At 45.2% G+C, this 15,517-nt stretch overlaps 1 protein-coding gene across 3 annotated transcripts; it reads right to left on the reverse strand.

Moving 5' to 3' along the window:
• Nucleotides 1–1,139: 1,139 nt before the first annotated feature.
• LOC101782772 lies at nucleotides 1,140–6,017 on the reverse strand. 3 transcript variants are annotated; one of them, XR_002676590.1, is made up of 9 exons: nucleotides 5,686–6,017; nucleotides 4,836–4,935; nucleotides 3,735–3,969; nucleotides 3,322–3,651; nucleotides 3,175–3,248; nucleotides 2,813–3,082; nucleotides 2,619–2,734; nucleotides 2,323–2,537; nucleotides 1,140–1,971 (listed from the first exon to the last, which is right to left on the reverse strand). XR_002676590.1 is itself a non-coding variant. In XM_022824689.1 (8 exons), the coding sequence occupies exons 1-8, from the start codon at nucleotides 5,933–5,935 to the stop codon at nucleotides 2,395–2,397; spliced, it is 1,545 nt and encodes a 514-aa protein (XP_022680424.1). In that variant the 5' UTR covers nucleotides 5,936–6,017; the 3' UTR covers nucleotides 2,147–2,394. The 3 variants fall into 3 exon arrangements, 1 of the variants encoding a protein (XP_022680424.1); XR_002676589.1 differs by having other exon boundaries at nucleotides 3,735–3,996; XM_022824689.1 differs by lacking the exon at nucleotides 1,140–1,971 and having other exon boundaries at nucleotides 2,147–2,537; nucleotides 3,735–3,996.
• Nucleotides 6,018–15,517: the final 9,500 nt, after the last annotated feature.

Below are 15,517 nucleotides of genomic sequence, written 5' to 3' on the forward strand. Positions count from 1 at the left end.
GGAGTAGGTGAAAAAAGTTAGACCCAACATTCGAAGGTAGTTGGTGGGTGGAGCAAGAAGGTAGGTGGGAAGTTGAGAGCCTTGTAACTTGTTTCAATAGGTTAGCACGATGATACGGGGTAGTGGAGGATACACATACCACCTATATTTTCTTTTTTATTTTTAAAGTATTTGATATTTTAAATAAACAATTTAAATAATTGAAATAACTTTTGACAGTTAAACATGTTTTACATATGAAGGTGTTTGAAAAAAAACAAATAAAATGTTGAGTATCTTTTGAAGTACATTGTAGAACGTTTGATTTACATATGCAAGGTGTTCTAACAGAACAATTGAAATATCTTTTGAAGTATATTGCTACCAGTTGAGTGCATATGGAAAGTGTTTAAACAAAATAAATAAAATGTTGAATATTTCAAATTGATTTATAGGATTTGTAGATTGTAAGATTAATTCTTTAACAAATCATAGATAAATAGCGAAGAAAAAAGATAAAACAGTATGCATGCATGGTCTATATTTTTACCTTCTTCGTGATCAATTAATTTCATAAGTCACAAATGTACTATGTACCACCTCTGATCCGTTGCATGAAAGGAATTTTTCGAAACTTTTAAAGTTCTGAGTATTATGTTTTTAGATGGTCTTCATGATTCCATAATGCTGCCGTTTTCCCTGAACTTAAAAGTGTATCTTTTTAAAGAGTTTTCTGGATTCCGTCGTACCATATTTGCCCAATCGCTCTAAGGTCAAAAATACCGGAGCTTTATTTGGAGCCCAGAGTATTTGGCAATATGTGTTTTAAGTAGATCCGCATCCTCTGCAGTAATGCAGATGCAATCAGTGAAATTGTAGCGAGTTTCAAATTGATGCATCAAGCATGCCACTTGTGAGCTTTGATGAGCACGAGATTCATGTGATGAAGTCCATATGTCACACAATTATGAAGCGCACACAACCATTTGATCTTGATTCTAAGATCAAGGCGTAAGAAAATTTGCTTAGCTACTTTTAGCACGGCAACTTATGTTGCACCGATCCTAACACGACGATTCACCATTTTAACAAAAATGGCAACACAGCATATACATATATATGTAATCTCCTAGGCAAATAAAATAGCAACCTTCAGCGCATCAACCAAATAAAAACGTTCCAAGCTCGATTTCAAGCAACAAACGGCAACAGACCAAATGGACACTTGAACAGTACAGCAGTAGCAGTAGCACCGCATCATACACATCATACACAAGTGCAGCCTAAATTATATTACAAGCCAAAATTCCAATTAAAATAAAGACACTAATAAGATAACTTCTTCCTCAGACTTCCTGATCCCTCAAGACTTCCTAAACTTCTTCAACCTCTGCATGCCTTCTTCCACGTTTTCAACTTCCACAGCCTCCTCAAATGATACACTCTCCATCTCTGGTTCATCAAGTGCCAATGTAGCAATTTCCAAAATTCCAACTCCAGAAAAAAAAAAATCAAAGCCATCTCCTCCCACATCTCATTCTTGTTGCCCCAGTCTTGTACACTTGTGTCTTCCTTGACATCAGCCTTAGATTGTTATGGACAAAAACCAAATCCTCATCACGCTCAGGATTTAACTGGTCTCTTTTCATGCTGTGAATGAAGTTGTATGTACTCCAGTTCCTTTCACAGCATGAACATGAGGCAGGCTGGTTCGCAGATTTGATAGCCAAACCATGCAGCAAGGGACTACATTGTCCATAATTCACCGACCAGTTCAATGGATCAAGAATCAATCTGTCATAGATGGAATCATAGTCATTGAATTCTCCGATGCAAGTGGAAAAATCTAGTATACTCTTCCTTCACTCTCTTCAATTCTTCAGCCCCAGGGAATAACTTCTTGAAGAAGCTCATTCTCATCTGGGAATATCAGCACCCTTGTGCGGATGAACACGATCAGCCCCTCCATTGATCCGCTGCTCACTGTAATCTCTGTAGAAAAAAGAAAGCATTAGAACAGAAACTTAAGAAAAAGCAAGGTAGCAACTTAACATTTGCATAGCTACTTTTAGCATGGCAACGCAACCATCACACAAACGACAACTACTCGGCGGAGAAATAAAAGTTCGGATTTCCTTTTTTTTATAAACTACATGAGCCACATACATAAATATGAAAACATCAACTGCAAGCATGCATTTGGCTCTTTGCATCAGTTTCAAGCAGAATTGCATTTACATTATTCTGATACACCAGATAGAACCAAACAGGCTTGGAAAGGGGCATCCAAGAACCTAAGCTACAATTGAATAGAAGGATACAGCACTATACAAAGCTACTAACATGCAACCAGAGGAAGAAATAATCTGAAACATCAGCAGAAGCTCAAGCAACGTCCGATGTGCCAGCCTCAATTCAGTGCTGAGCGTCAGTGTGGATTGCCTCCAAGTTGTTAGGAATCGCCCTTGCTGCATCCAAGACCTGACGGACATATCTTGCATGTTCTTTCTTAGCATATTCCAGTTCCTTCATCAGATCCTCAACTTGATTTTCTAGATCTAGAAAAATGGAACTGTGGTGTAAGATTTAACTCATGGAAAAATATTTGAATGGTGTAAAGAGAAAGTTGGATCTTTTACCTCTCTTGTCTGACTCAAACATGTCACAGTGATATTTGAGTGTCGCAAGCTCATCACTTTTCTCTACAATATCTGAAATTAGAGCCTGGTTGTCTGCTCTTCCATTTTCCAGTTCTCTGAAATTGACAAGAGTAACAAGTAAATTCTTGTCCTTATTAAGAAAAACTAGCTGAAGAATTTTTGAGAGAACGAACTCATAAAGTCTGGCATTGTCTGCCTCCAAGGACCGGCTTCGGTTTGTAGCACTCGTGGCAATTTCGGACTCCCTTTGGAGCCTCTCTGTGAGCATTCTCATACTCACAAGAACACATTCTCGTTCATTATCCAATTGTCTTTGGAGCTTCTCTTCAATAATTCTAGTCCTCTCAGCAGCAGCTGCTCTTTCATTCTCCAATTCTTGTTGGTGCCTCTCTTCAAGGATTCTTGTCCTCTCAAGAGCAGCAGCTCTTTCATTTTCCAATTGCCTACAGGTGTGATCAAGTAACAAGTATACACGATTACACATTGTTGTTCATAGGGGCAAAATTTTGTTAAAGAAACTTTTGAGGAAGCTCACTCTAGTAATTTTGAGTTCTCTGCCTTTAATTGGCTTATGTGAGCATCATACCTCCCCATGATTCTTGCAGTACTCTGGAATACATGTTAGAAAATTACAACAAATAACCATTACCTTCAATCAAACTCGTGGAAGAAATGTGCTTACCTCATTGAAAAATGCGAGAATATCTCCCCTCAGGTTATCATCATCCTGGACAGTCATCCTAGCATGGAATGAGCTGCCTGCCACAACCGAAGTATCGGTAATCTGTACAGCTGGTACTTGTCGCTGGTACTCAGTATCAAAGTACGCTGGAGGCCCAAAAGTCTGTGGGTCCTGCCTGGGGGCTAACTGATCATGGTCAACCATCTCCTCTGGGATAGGTGGTGGTTGCCACACAATCAAGGCTCCAGTCTCCGCAGAAAGATGGCATGCTGAGTAAAAGTCTCGACACCTAATTCGCGACAAAACATCTCTTCCAACAGGAGCAAGATTCTGAAAAGAAAAAAAAATGCAATTGAAGGACTATAAAAATCTACCCTACCTATGAAAATTATGGAGAAAACATAGAAAGTTACCAAGATAGAAGACTCATAAACTGTTTCCTGAGCTACCAAAGCCTCATCAGCCTCATCGATCACCTCAACCTCTATCTTCTGTGCCTCTATTTGTGAAGCAGCAGGTGCCAGTGGTGCAGTTCTTCCTTCTGCAACGATATCCACCACTGAAGAAAGGATTGATTCAGCGGAAACCTTTTCCTTCCTCTTCTTGATGGTGGCAACCTTGCGTCTCTTAGCAGGAAATATCACTGACCTGATGTGTTGCAGGCTATGATCAGGTCTATCAATTATTCAAAGCAACACGTAAGATTTCCCTTTTACCAGAAAAAAGTTGCATTAAGGGAATTCCAAGCTGCATCTAGTTGATAATATAGTAGAAATGGACAGGTAGAGCATTATATATTGCTATAAACTGATGACAGCAAAACATTGAAAAGTAGTATACCCTCATCCATAATGATTTTGTCATGTACCTGCACAAGGGACCAAGCTGACATGTGGGTCCAGGCAAATGAGACAGACAAGGTGTAAGAAAGAAGGCAAGCAATAGCAGCACAGGACGGGAGATAACAAAATATTCGGTATCGTCTTCCTCCCCTTGTGTTCCTTTGAGTCTGCCCTCATCCCCTTGCTATTCATGCTTTTCCTTCCTCAAATCCATGCTATGCCCACCTAATTCCCTCCAGTTCTACTCAATTGCTACTGAAATCTTGTGTCCACAGAAGTGCTGCTGCTGCTTGCCTTCTTTTGTACACCTGCTCTGTCTCATTTGCCTGCACTCACATGTCAGCTTGGTCCCTTGTGCAGGTACATGACAGATTTGCATCACAAACAATATTTATCGAGTTTAGACACAGGAACTTTAGATGCATCATGCATCTGAAGGTCAAAAGTAGCTTGCAATTTCTTTTGGGGAAATAGGAAAGACGCTGAGTTCACTGAAAAAGAAGAAAGAGAGCAGGTACAGAAAGAAAGTTAACATTGGTAGGGGGGAAAGGTTTTTAAGACAAATCAAGTCTAGCCTGCTACTGCAACCCATATAATGCTAACTTGTTACCAATCCACCTGGTTAATAAAAACTGCAGACTAAGAGCAACTAGGGAGAGTAACAGACAAGACCTGAGCTTCTCCAATGGAGCACGGCCCAAATGAATGCCGCAAGTAGGGCAGCACTTTATATTCTCCTTCGCCAACTTATCATATATGCATTTCCTGCAAACTGAACAAAACACGCTATTATCGATGACAGAAGAAATGGAAGGTCAGGATGTTTACGGATCACTACTAACAATTCTAATTTTTTCTTGACAGAACTATACAATGGCATTGAACAGCTTCGTCTGGGGGACAAAACACGCCCGCACAAAGATTACTCGTGCTCAGCAAACTGTTTGCGACTGATGCACTCCTCCAACAGACACATGCGAACATGTCGAATGCAGAAACCGATTGCGCTGTCGAAATCGAACGGAATCCAATCGAGGACACGCGAACTGAAACTGAGAAGGCCATTCCCATCCCCGCCGGCCCGGACGCCCACATCAGCAAACAGAGTGGGGGAACGCCCCCAGAAAGGGAGTAGCATTTTGAGTATCCCAGCAGCGCCGGGGAGCTTACAGGCATCGATGCACTCGGAGAAGGCGGTGGCGCCGCGGAGGAGGCAGCCGCAGATCCCGCAGGGTGACTCACGGCGCGACGACCGAGCACTCTGCTCTAATTGCGAGTTCGCGACTGACGCGCTTCATCCCACAGACGCATACGCACATGTGTAACGCAAAAACCTATTACAGTGTCGAAATCGAACGGAATCCAATCGATGGCAGGCGAACTGGAACTGAGAAGGCCATTCCCATCCCCGCCGGCCACGGCCAGGACGCCCACATCTGCAAACAGAGTGGGGGAACGCCCCCAGAAAAGGAGTAGCATTTCGAGGATCCCGTCAGCTTGCGCGGAGACGGGGGAGGCTTACAGGCATCGAGGCACTCGGAGAAGGCGGTGGCGTCGCTGAGGAGGCCGCCGCAGATCCCGCAGGTGAGGCACGGCTCGACGACCGAGCGGCGCACCAGCGCCTCCGCCGGGGCGCCCGCGCGGCCGCTGCCTCGGGCCCGCCGCGCGGAGGTGCGGCGAGGTGGCAGTCCTGGAGACGGGGGAGCAGCGCTGTCGGGGCGCGGGCTCGCCGTCGTCGGCGGAGCCGAGGCTCGCCGGGTTCTCTGTATCATCGCCGATGCGGGAGATGAGTGGATTCGGGTGGAATACAGGGGGTACAAGGGGGGTTTACTAACAAGCCCGAAAGAAAAAAAAAACTGCTACATCGGACAAGTAAAGCATCTGACAAGCCACAGCTATATTTATAACCAAAGTCAGAACCTTATCAAATGAGTCGAGTCAGAATCGAAATCTTACCAAATGAGCTTTGGATAGGCTAAAAATAGCTCCCGGTAAAACAAAAATTAGAAGAATTTAAAGCCTTATTTCGATGACTCTAGTCTTCACTTAATATATTTATGTGGCCCGACAATTTGAATTTGACTTTATCAAATTGTCTTGAATAACTTTCTCATGAGTATTGTTTGATACATGATTGCTACTCGCTAATATGTAGATAAGCGAGTGAAAAAGAAGTCAATGCCTGACTATTAAACCATCGAGGTTGTGTTTGTGAGTAGCTTTTTTAATCTTTTTTTTTACCAAGGATGTAGTTATGCATAAAGAGGAGTTGCCCCTCCAAGTGTGTACCAAAAGGATTTAAAAGGCCATCTCTCATAATCCTATTTTTGTTCTTCCACACATGCAATAGAGAGAAAGCCCGCGGAGATCTAAGCTATAGTGATGAGTACCGGTGAGCATGGAGGTATGGTTAGCTTTGATTACGACGACGTCGAGTTGGTAGCCTCTTTCCTTGACTTTGAGTTGGATCTCATTATTCTTCATATATACCACCACATGCTTGCCAACAACCACCAAGACTATTAGGTACGCCACGTCCTCCTCTCTCGCACTCAATGCCGCTTCTTTCTCCGTCGGTAAGGGTTAGGTTCGAGGTCTGGGCTACCAAAGGTGGGGCTTCTCCAACATGGTCAAAGGGCTTTGGGCGGCGATGGTGATGATGTAACACCTCATTTCTTTCAAAGCATTAATTTCTACTAAAATTTGATATTTTTAATTTTTTCTAATAAATTTATCTAAGGACAAAAACACACTTTTATCATAAATTTATATTTTATTTTATATAATAAAGCTCACATTTATTCATGCATTTTGCTTGTGTTGACTGCTTACACCTAATTAACATCAACCCAAAGTACATTGATATGCGAAATCTAAACTCCATAATCAAAGGCCAAACCACTAAACCATATGGGCCAATTTTAGCCAGCTCTCCCTATTGGTGTTTTATACCTGCAACCCACTTACAACCCAACCCACCAAACCCCATGGGCCTGGCTCACTCCCCCCCTTCTCTCACGGCCCAACACCAACCCAACCCTCTCTCCTCCGTCTTGCCCTGGCACTCCCTTTCCCAGTTCGCACGTGCCGATGTGTAGTTAATTGCGACCACGCCAGCCGTTGGCCCCACCATCACGTGTGCGCCACAACGGCCGATGCCACCACTACATGTGCCAACAGCCAGAGCTCCTCCCTTGCACCAACAATACCCTATCTTCAATACGCTCTGCACTAGACTTGCAGCCACCACACCCTCATCCATCCCCTCCCTCCATTAGATCCCTTCCCCTCCCTCGCATCCTCGCAATGGCCACTAGCTGACCGCCACCTCGTCGGTGCATGACTGAGCTTAGCCAACCCCACTCCCGGCCTATAAATAGCATATTTGGCCCTCCACACCCCACACCTCCTCCTTCTCTCTCACTCCCTTGGCCTCGCCAAGGATTGCTGCCACTACGACCCACAGCCACCAAGCCGAGGAGTTCAAGCTTAGGCTTAGTATAGGACCCAACCAACCACACAAAAGCACGAGGTCTACCCCGCCATCATGTTGCTCACCAACTTCACCGGCTAATTTTGCCCAAGCACCTCCCCTTGACACTGTCACGTTGCACTACCATTGACACTCAATTCCAGCACCACCACTTGCTATCAACCATCACTGGATATCATGCTAGTTGTGGACGTGTTCATCGCACCCACCTAGAGCCAAACAAGACCAAAAGGCAACCCCCATCAGAAGCCCCTTCTACCAATAACAACAGTGACCCTTCGCTATCGCTCTGGCCAACACCAGCCGTCGACAACCCACCAACAAGTCCGCCTCGTCGCCCTCCACCTCCCTAGCATGATCTCATCATGAAATGCCACCAGAATCGACTGTAGTTAGCTTACTAGCAAGCTCTTCCTCTTCCCGTGGTGGAGTCTGTGTGGAGGTGACCATTCGAGAGTGGCACCACCATGTATATCAGCCCAGACAAGGCCAGACCCTTGTCTGTTGATCCTCTTTCCCATGCTACCTCAACTCAGCCTTCCCCTTTCTCATGCGTGCACCCGGCTCACATAGACCAAAGATTGTGGAAAGAAATAGTCCACACATCTACAGGAGTAGTGCACAGCACATTGACATGACATGGACCCCTTCAATTTGGTCCCACACGTTAGCCTCTCCTGCCCTTCGTTTACGCTACAACCACGCAAGCAAGTGTACACAAAATACAATAAGCTATTTTAAACCTATTCATGCCATTTCCATGCGAAAAACTATGCTATATATTTCTTTTGCCCATTTTCTAGTGTTTTCCAAAATGAGAAATCCTTATTTCATGTACCCAGAAACTCTCTTATATCCAAATCAACTCTAGAAAAATCTCAGAAACTGCCTTGAGCCATGTAATGCTCATGTAGCTCATTCCAAACCCAACTACAACCTAAACCTCACAAACCTATATAGGTTCCAACCCTTGTATTTTGAATGCTGAGCTCCGAACCCCATGGAACCCTAAAACTCCAACCTCGATCATCTCAAACCTAAACATCAGTACTAACCCTTGTTTGATGTATTGGTGTATTGCTTTATTACTTGTCATATAATTTGTGATCTAAGACACATAATCATGTTATGTAGAATACGACAACATCGGCGCCATGTTGGAGGACCGAAACTATGAAGATCTCCTAGCAGATAAAGACATTGATGAAGGCAAGTCTCTACCTCCTTGATCATGTTTGGGCCTATTTTTGCAGATATAGAACCTTCCAAGATAAAAATAAATGGATATGTGTAGTACAATTGCATGCATACTGGGTTTATTTTAAATCCTTGCTTTGTTATACCCTATAACTATAATTGGCCATTCCTTCCATTTTAGACCATACACCTTGATATTAAACCCTAGTAGAATAACCTCAACATCACTACCCAAATGATGCTTGAGTATTCATAAAATACCTTTTTAGATTGTTGAGGAAACATTACTTCATACAATACTCACCAATTTACAAAACCCCATATGCTTGAGTTTTGATGGGAAAATTAAAAGTTGAAAGAATATAAACCAAGTTAGGTGATGATTCTGGACATGGGGTGAGTAGGCAGCCTCGATGGGGGATTCTTTCTACAAAGCTCACCTCGGTTACATAATACTGGTTCACATGCAAATCTTTCGAGTGTTATTGTATAACCACACTTGCCATAAAGGGCATGATCCTCCAGGATGTACACTATATGTGAGGCCTTGATTCACACCCCGTTAGCAGACCCTAAAAATCTAGCCTAGGTGGGACAAAGCATGCTACGAATGTTTAGGAGCAGAGTAGGGCATAGTCCCTGAGTTCGGTCGGCACTTGTCGCATCAGATAGTAAGATAAATTTAGTTGATGCATCTTGTTATTTTATAAGGTCCCTATAACGGATGTAGTAGGATATGGCCAACTATTTTGAACCTTGAGGCATCCCGTGGGTGGATCTAGGCTCGTAGGTCACTACCGCCTCCCGAAAGGTATGGGCTAGCTGATCGTGTGGGTAAAGTTGTACACCCTGCATATTACAAAATTATCTAGATAGCCCCATCTCAGTTGTGAGCTGAGTTAGTTAAAGCTCTCGGTGATTAGTTTTTCATTGTTTGTAAAATAATGTGTTGTGGCCTTAGTTAGGCCCATTTTGTCGGTGTTTAGACCCGACAACCTACCGAGGGGGGTGCCCGAGGTAATATTTTGGTTAGTGGGGCTCGCCAAGCTCAGGAACTTGAAGGTGAACACAAACACACAATTTAGACAGGTTCGGGCCCCTAGATTGCGTAATACTCTACGTCCTGTGCGTTGGTTGGATTGAATTACTTTGGAGGGGGTCCCTACCTCGCCTTATATTGCCGGGGGCAGGGTTACAGGTCGGTTAATTTACAAGAATACTAGTCGGATTCTACTAGGCAAATCCTTGTCTGATTGCTACGAGTACTTTTCCTAATCCTGTGCCATAGCCTCCATGTCAAACATGTCTTGGTGTCCAGTCCTATATTTAAGACTGTCCAAACCTTCTGGTAGGCCCATAGATGTATGTATGACAAGCCCCCGAGTACTTTTTAATCAAATGCAGTAGTTCCGAGTACTTTTGTAGGCTTCACCGACTAGTTTTGGTGCTCTTGGAGCAGTTTATCGGGTTGAGTCGTCAAAGGTACGTGAGCACTACCATGCGTCTAGAATGTGCTCAAGCCTCATTTAACTTAGCCTTAAATCCTTCACCTCTGAATTTTATATGGAAGTGCGACGAAAGTCGCACTCCATATGGAGTAGTCCCCAAGCCTTAGGTTGAATCGAAAAATCAGGCTGAGGTCAATCTGTAATTTGCATCTCTTTTCCCCTTAAAGCCTAGTGAAAAAACTTTTTGCTGATGGACACGTGGCACATAGCCCTCGGGCCTTTTACCAACTAGTTTGGTGGGTATGAGGGTCCACCTTTTGTCAACATGACCATCTGTCAATGGAAACCTTATCTCTCTTGAAAATAGAGGTAACTGCCAATCAGGTGCGAAATCTTTGAGTCCATTAAACCTGAATATTCCTTTATTCCCACTGCTGTTACTGCACCACGGTTATAAATAACGGAGGAAATCATCCCTTTCATTTTACCTTTGCCATCTCGTCTTTCAACTTCCACACTGTAGCCCTAGCGTCGCCACTACTCGATCTGCTAGCGCTGTCATCCCCCACCACTCAGGCCCCAATCGTATGTGAAAGAAAACACTTGTGACAACGAGAATGGGGAAGAAGGCATCTGCATCCAAGGCGGTTGAGAGCGGGAAGAAGAAGGCTGACAAGAAGAAGGAGATGCAACTGCCGACACCCAAGTACGGGAAGACGGACCAAACTGTGCTGCCGACTCCTGCATGTGCTTGGAAGTGAGCTGCTCCGAAGGAAGAGGAGATCAAGATACTTGTGGCCACCAACCTTCTCCAAGAGAAAGATGTCATCAACTGGAGATCTGCCTACGGCAACCCATGGCCGCTAGAGGAGTACTCGGAGGAAACGGTAATCTTTGCACATTTCACTGAGCGTGGTCTTGCATTGCCCATCTCCGACTTCTTCTGAGGTTTATTGGATTATTACAAATTGGAGCTTGTATATTTGAATCCCAATAACATTCTGCACATCGCAATTTTGGGCATTTGTGCGAAGCTTTCTTGGGGATCCAGCCCCACTTCCCAACTTTTCCAGAAGTTCTTCCGAGTAAAGCCGCAGCCGAAGAGAGAGCACACCAAAGTAGTCGGAGGGGCAGGAATTCAGATGGGGGAGAAGCTCAAGAGTCTCTACTTGGATTATGAGTTTATTGATTCACATTCCGGATGGAAAGAGAGGTGGTGCTACATCGGCAACCATGACCCCAAGCTCCCTAAGTTAACTGGACATCGCCTAACCTAGAACAATAGATGGTTGGATGAGCCAAGCCATGGAGACTGTTTGCAACTACCCGAACTCCTGGACAAGATATCCAAAATGAAACAAGAAGGTTTAATTGGAGTCAGGATAGCATTCAGCTTCATGAAGCGGCAAACTAAGCCCCTGCAGCTGCGATGTTGCTGGGGTTACGAGTACTCAGGAGTTAACGACCCATCAAGAATGACTCCCGAGGAACTTAGCACAGATGAGGTCATGGCGCAGGTGAAATCCCCACCAATGTGTGAGAGTTTTGCACTGCCAACCCACCAAAAGCTGTAAGTACCCATGACCGCAGCCCCCGAGTACTCATTTGGTTAATGTTCAAGTATACTAACTTGTCTGTCTCTGCAGGAAGATGTACATTTGTACTGCTCTGCTCCTCCTCCTCCCGGATCAGAAGATATTTGCGAAGCTTTTCTTTGTGTCCACACGGTAAAAAACATGGGGAGTGAAGTCGAGGAGGATGAAGAAGAAGAAGTCTAGGCCTCCAGCAGCTCTGATTTTGAAGTTGTGGGGCACTTTTAAATCAAGGCCTGACCATCTGATAAGGCTGGGTCATCCTCTAGATCGTCGAAGCGTGCAGCTGAAGATGATCTTGAAGTTGTACTTGCTCCGCCACTGATGAAAAAACGGACCATCGCTGCAAAGTGGGCCACGAGGTAGCCTATCACTGCAGAAGACATACCCCCAGTGGTAATAACTTATGAGGAAGGGCAAGATCCTGAGGATCGAGTACTCTCAGTAAGTAAATCCAATATCATCATGTCTACTCAATATGGCATTGGGGTTTGCAGGTAATCAGAGAGGTGACCGAGGCGGAAAAAGCAGCTGCTGAGGCTGCCCAACACAAGCTACCAGCCATCGAGGAGGTCATTGAAATCGAAGATGATCCAGAGCCTCCCATCGCTGAGGTGGAGCCTGCTAGTGCAAGGGCTACTCGAGGAACAAAGGCAGTAGTGAAGGCTGGTGATGATCAAGCTGCATCTACTCAAGCCGTGCCAAAGAAGCTGTCTCTGACGATCAAGCCCCTCCGCTTGATAGGGGAACCTTCCCTGAATTTGAGGAGATCTCCAAAGTAAGTCTTGCTACTCCTTTGAGTACTAATTGACTTGTGATCGACTTATTGTATGTCTCTGAAAACTTGTCTTATGTAGGAAATCTTCTGACGTGGAACTTGGAGGGCCTAACCTGAAGCCTGTGACCGATAGCAGTAGCCACTCGGTCTAGGATGTTGCCTCAGCGCCAACAAGTCCGCAGCTAGAAGAACATCATGCGTCGATAAGCAACCCAGGTGCCATATCTCTCATAGCAGCATTGATGTAGGATGTAATATCTTCATTGACTAACGTTGTAGTGCCAGCCCCCGAGCGACTGGCGCCCGAAGCTGCCGTGGCTACTCCCTCTAGCACCGTGGCTACTCTTGTAGCCCTCGTGCCAGATGTAGAAGCCGAAGTTGCGGAAGTGGTGGAAGTCGTGGTGGCTGACCCATCTTCCGAGCCAAATCCGTCGACAAGTTGTGGCATGGTTCCACTTAGCGCAATGGATTCTGAAGCACACGGGGACCCGCTGGCAGTTGGAGAGCTTAATCTTGAAGACATCCAATTGATCGAAGATCCACTGCTAGACATGGATACGGTAGGCGGAATGATGGAGATGCACCGCCACATTGGTGCATATGCAGAGGTATGCTTGATCCGACTCCTTTCCATCGCTTTGTAATCAGTAATTAGTACATGTGCACTAATTTGAGTACTTACCCTGTGGCGTAGTATGTCAACAGACGCTCTCGCCAGAAATCCCGGATGCTACAAGGCTATGGGGACTCAGTACTCCATGCTGAGGCCCTTGAAAAGGAACTGGCGAAGGAGAGGGAGTACTCCTCCAAACTTCTAATGAAGTATAATGGACAAGCGGCAGAATATTGGAACTGCATCCAGCAGCTGGAGGAGGAGAAGGACCGCTTTAAGGGGCGCAACAAATTGCTGAACCAGCAGATGAAGGGTAATTGCTCTTTTTCTTGTTCTTCAAGTATTGATTTTGTCTGCAATACTAATGTTCTTGTGTATTTGTTCATGTAGTGCTCGAAAAATCGAAAGAAGATCTTCAGGGCCAAGTCATCGACTAGAAGAACTCCTACTACCGGGTGACAGACCAGCATGATAAGCTGACTGCTTGAAGCGTTCCCACATAAGTAGAGACTAAATGTGATACAAATATCAGTCATAGGAGGCTGATAACACATTTATTCGACAAATGGTTCAAAAACCGTACAACTCCCGAAGGAGCGGGCGGGCAAGCCACACCCAAAGAAGAACTAAACCAACAACGATACAAATCCAAGTTGCAGTCCAGTCAGACTCCAGGCTGCAATTGGAACTAAGCGTCAGCGGAAGCATCCTGCAAAGGCCAACACCACAAGCAGCATTGGGTGTGGACACGACTTCCTACTCAAGATCCTCGACGACGTAGTCCGGGTCTTCCTCTGAAGCAACAAAATAAGGGTGAGTACGAAGGTACTCAACAAGTCCAACCCCATCCACGGAGGGGGATACAAGCAAGTGTATGCACAGGATATAACAAGGATGAGATTAAGGTTCATTTGCAATAAAGCTAGATTTTCAACACATGCAAGGGTTCATTTTCAAAAGAGTTTTCACAAAGCACTTCCTTTAGTAACCAAAACATTTAGTGGGATTGATCCTACACAAAGGATCCAAATTTTATTGCTATCGGACTCCCCGTCCGCCATAGCTCACGGCACAACTGCCGGACACTTCCAAAATTCAACACACGCCATAAAAACCATCCATCTCCAAGTGCTAGTTATGTGACCAAGACGTAACTCGTCCAATTCCATGGACACGGCTACCCGGATAGGTTTTAACTCTGCAGAGGTTGTACACTTTTCCCACAAGTAGGGTACCGCAGCAAGATCACCTTAGTGCCGGTGCGGATCCTAACAAAGCCATTACCCACCTCAACTAAGACTGACTAGTCCACACGGAAGCAACTAAGGGGTTAACAACCTAACAACGAGGTCTTAACCGGGACCTAAGTCATAAAGATCTTACTCCTTTTCCATGGGCTCCTGTTGCAAACTAGCTCACCCGAAGACTAACAGTTTAGCTAGTGGGATTTATGCTAAGCCGTTGCCGCATACAACAGTCGATCGAGTGGTTGCACGAAGGTTGGATTAGGAAGGATGACACATCAACTCGGTCCTTAACCATGACAAGATGGATATCTCCCAACCTTGCTCAACAACCAAGATACGAGCCCAACATATTGGCGATAAGGCATAAATCATCGTCCTTAGCGAGAGCAAGTGGCTTCATATTGGGCAAGTAGACGAATCTACCTTGGGGAGTCGATGTGATCACCAGGCCCTACTGCGAACCTGATAAAGGGGTCTCCTCGTTCGGGTCTGAGTAGTAGTCAAAGTCCTCGATCGCATCCATATCGGATTGTGATCTGGACATGGTAGCCTGATAAAAAGTAGCCGCATTGTGGAGTCCGAACAGGAATCGACTTGGGTCTGATCTGCACGATAGCTTAAGCACTGGCTCGTGAAAGTCAGTCCGACTGGCGGGAGAAGTTGAGTTGTACTCGGACTCGTCCCCCAGCCTCTGACTAAGTCAGAAATTGGAAATTCGCCAAAATTCTCGATGAGATCCTCCAGAGCTCGACGCTGGAGCTTCTTGGCTTGCTGCTTCTTTTCCGAGGCTGACGCAATGTGGTAGTGGATGTTTCCGGTACCATCTGCGATGCAAACCTAGGAGCCGAAGATGAACGTCGCGTCCACTTTGAACGCAACGATCGGCTTGATGATGACTTGGGCCATCGAGTTCGCTAGTGGATTCTTAGCGAGAGCCCCTACTTGGCGCACCAGCTGTCGGTGTTTAGACTTAGCAACCTACCGGG

The sequence above is a fragment of the Setaria italica genome, chromosome II, assembly GCF_000263155.2.
Source record: "Setaria italica strain Yugu1 chromosome II, Setaria_italica_v2.0, whole genome shotgun sequence".
Lineage (NCBI taxonomy): Eukaryota > Viridiplantae > Streptophyta > Magnoliopsida > Poales > Poaceae > Setaria > Setaria italica.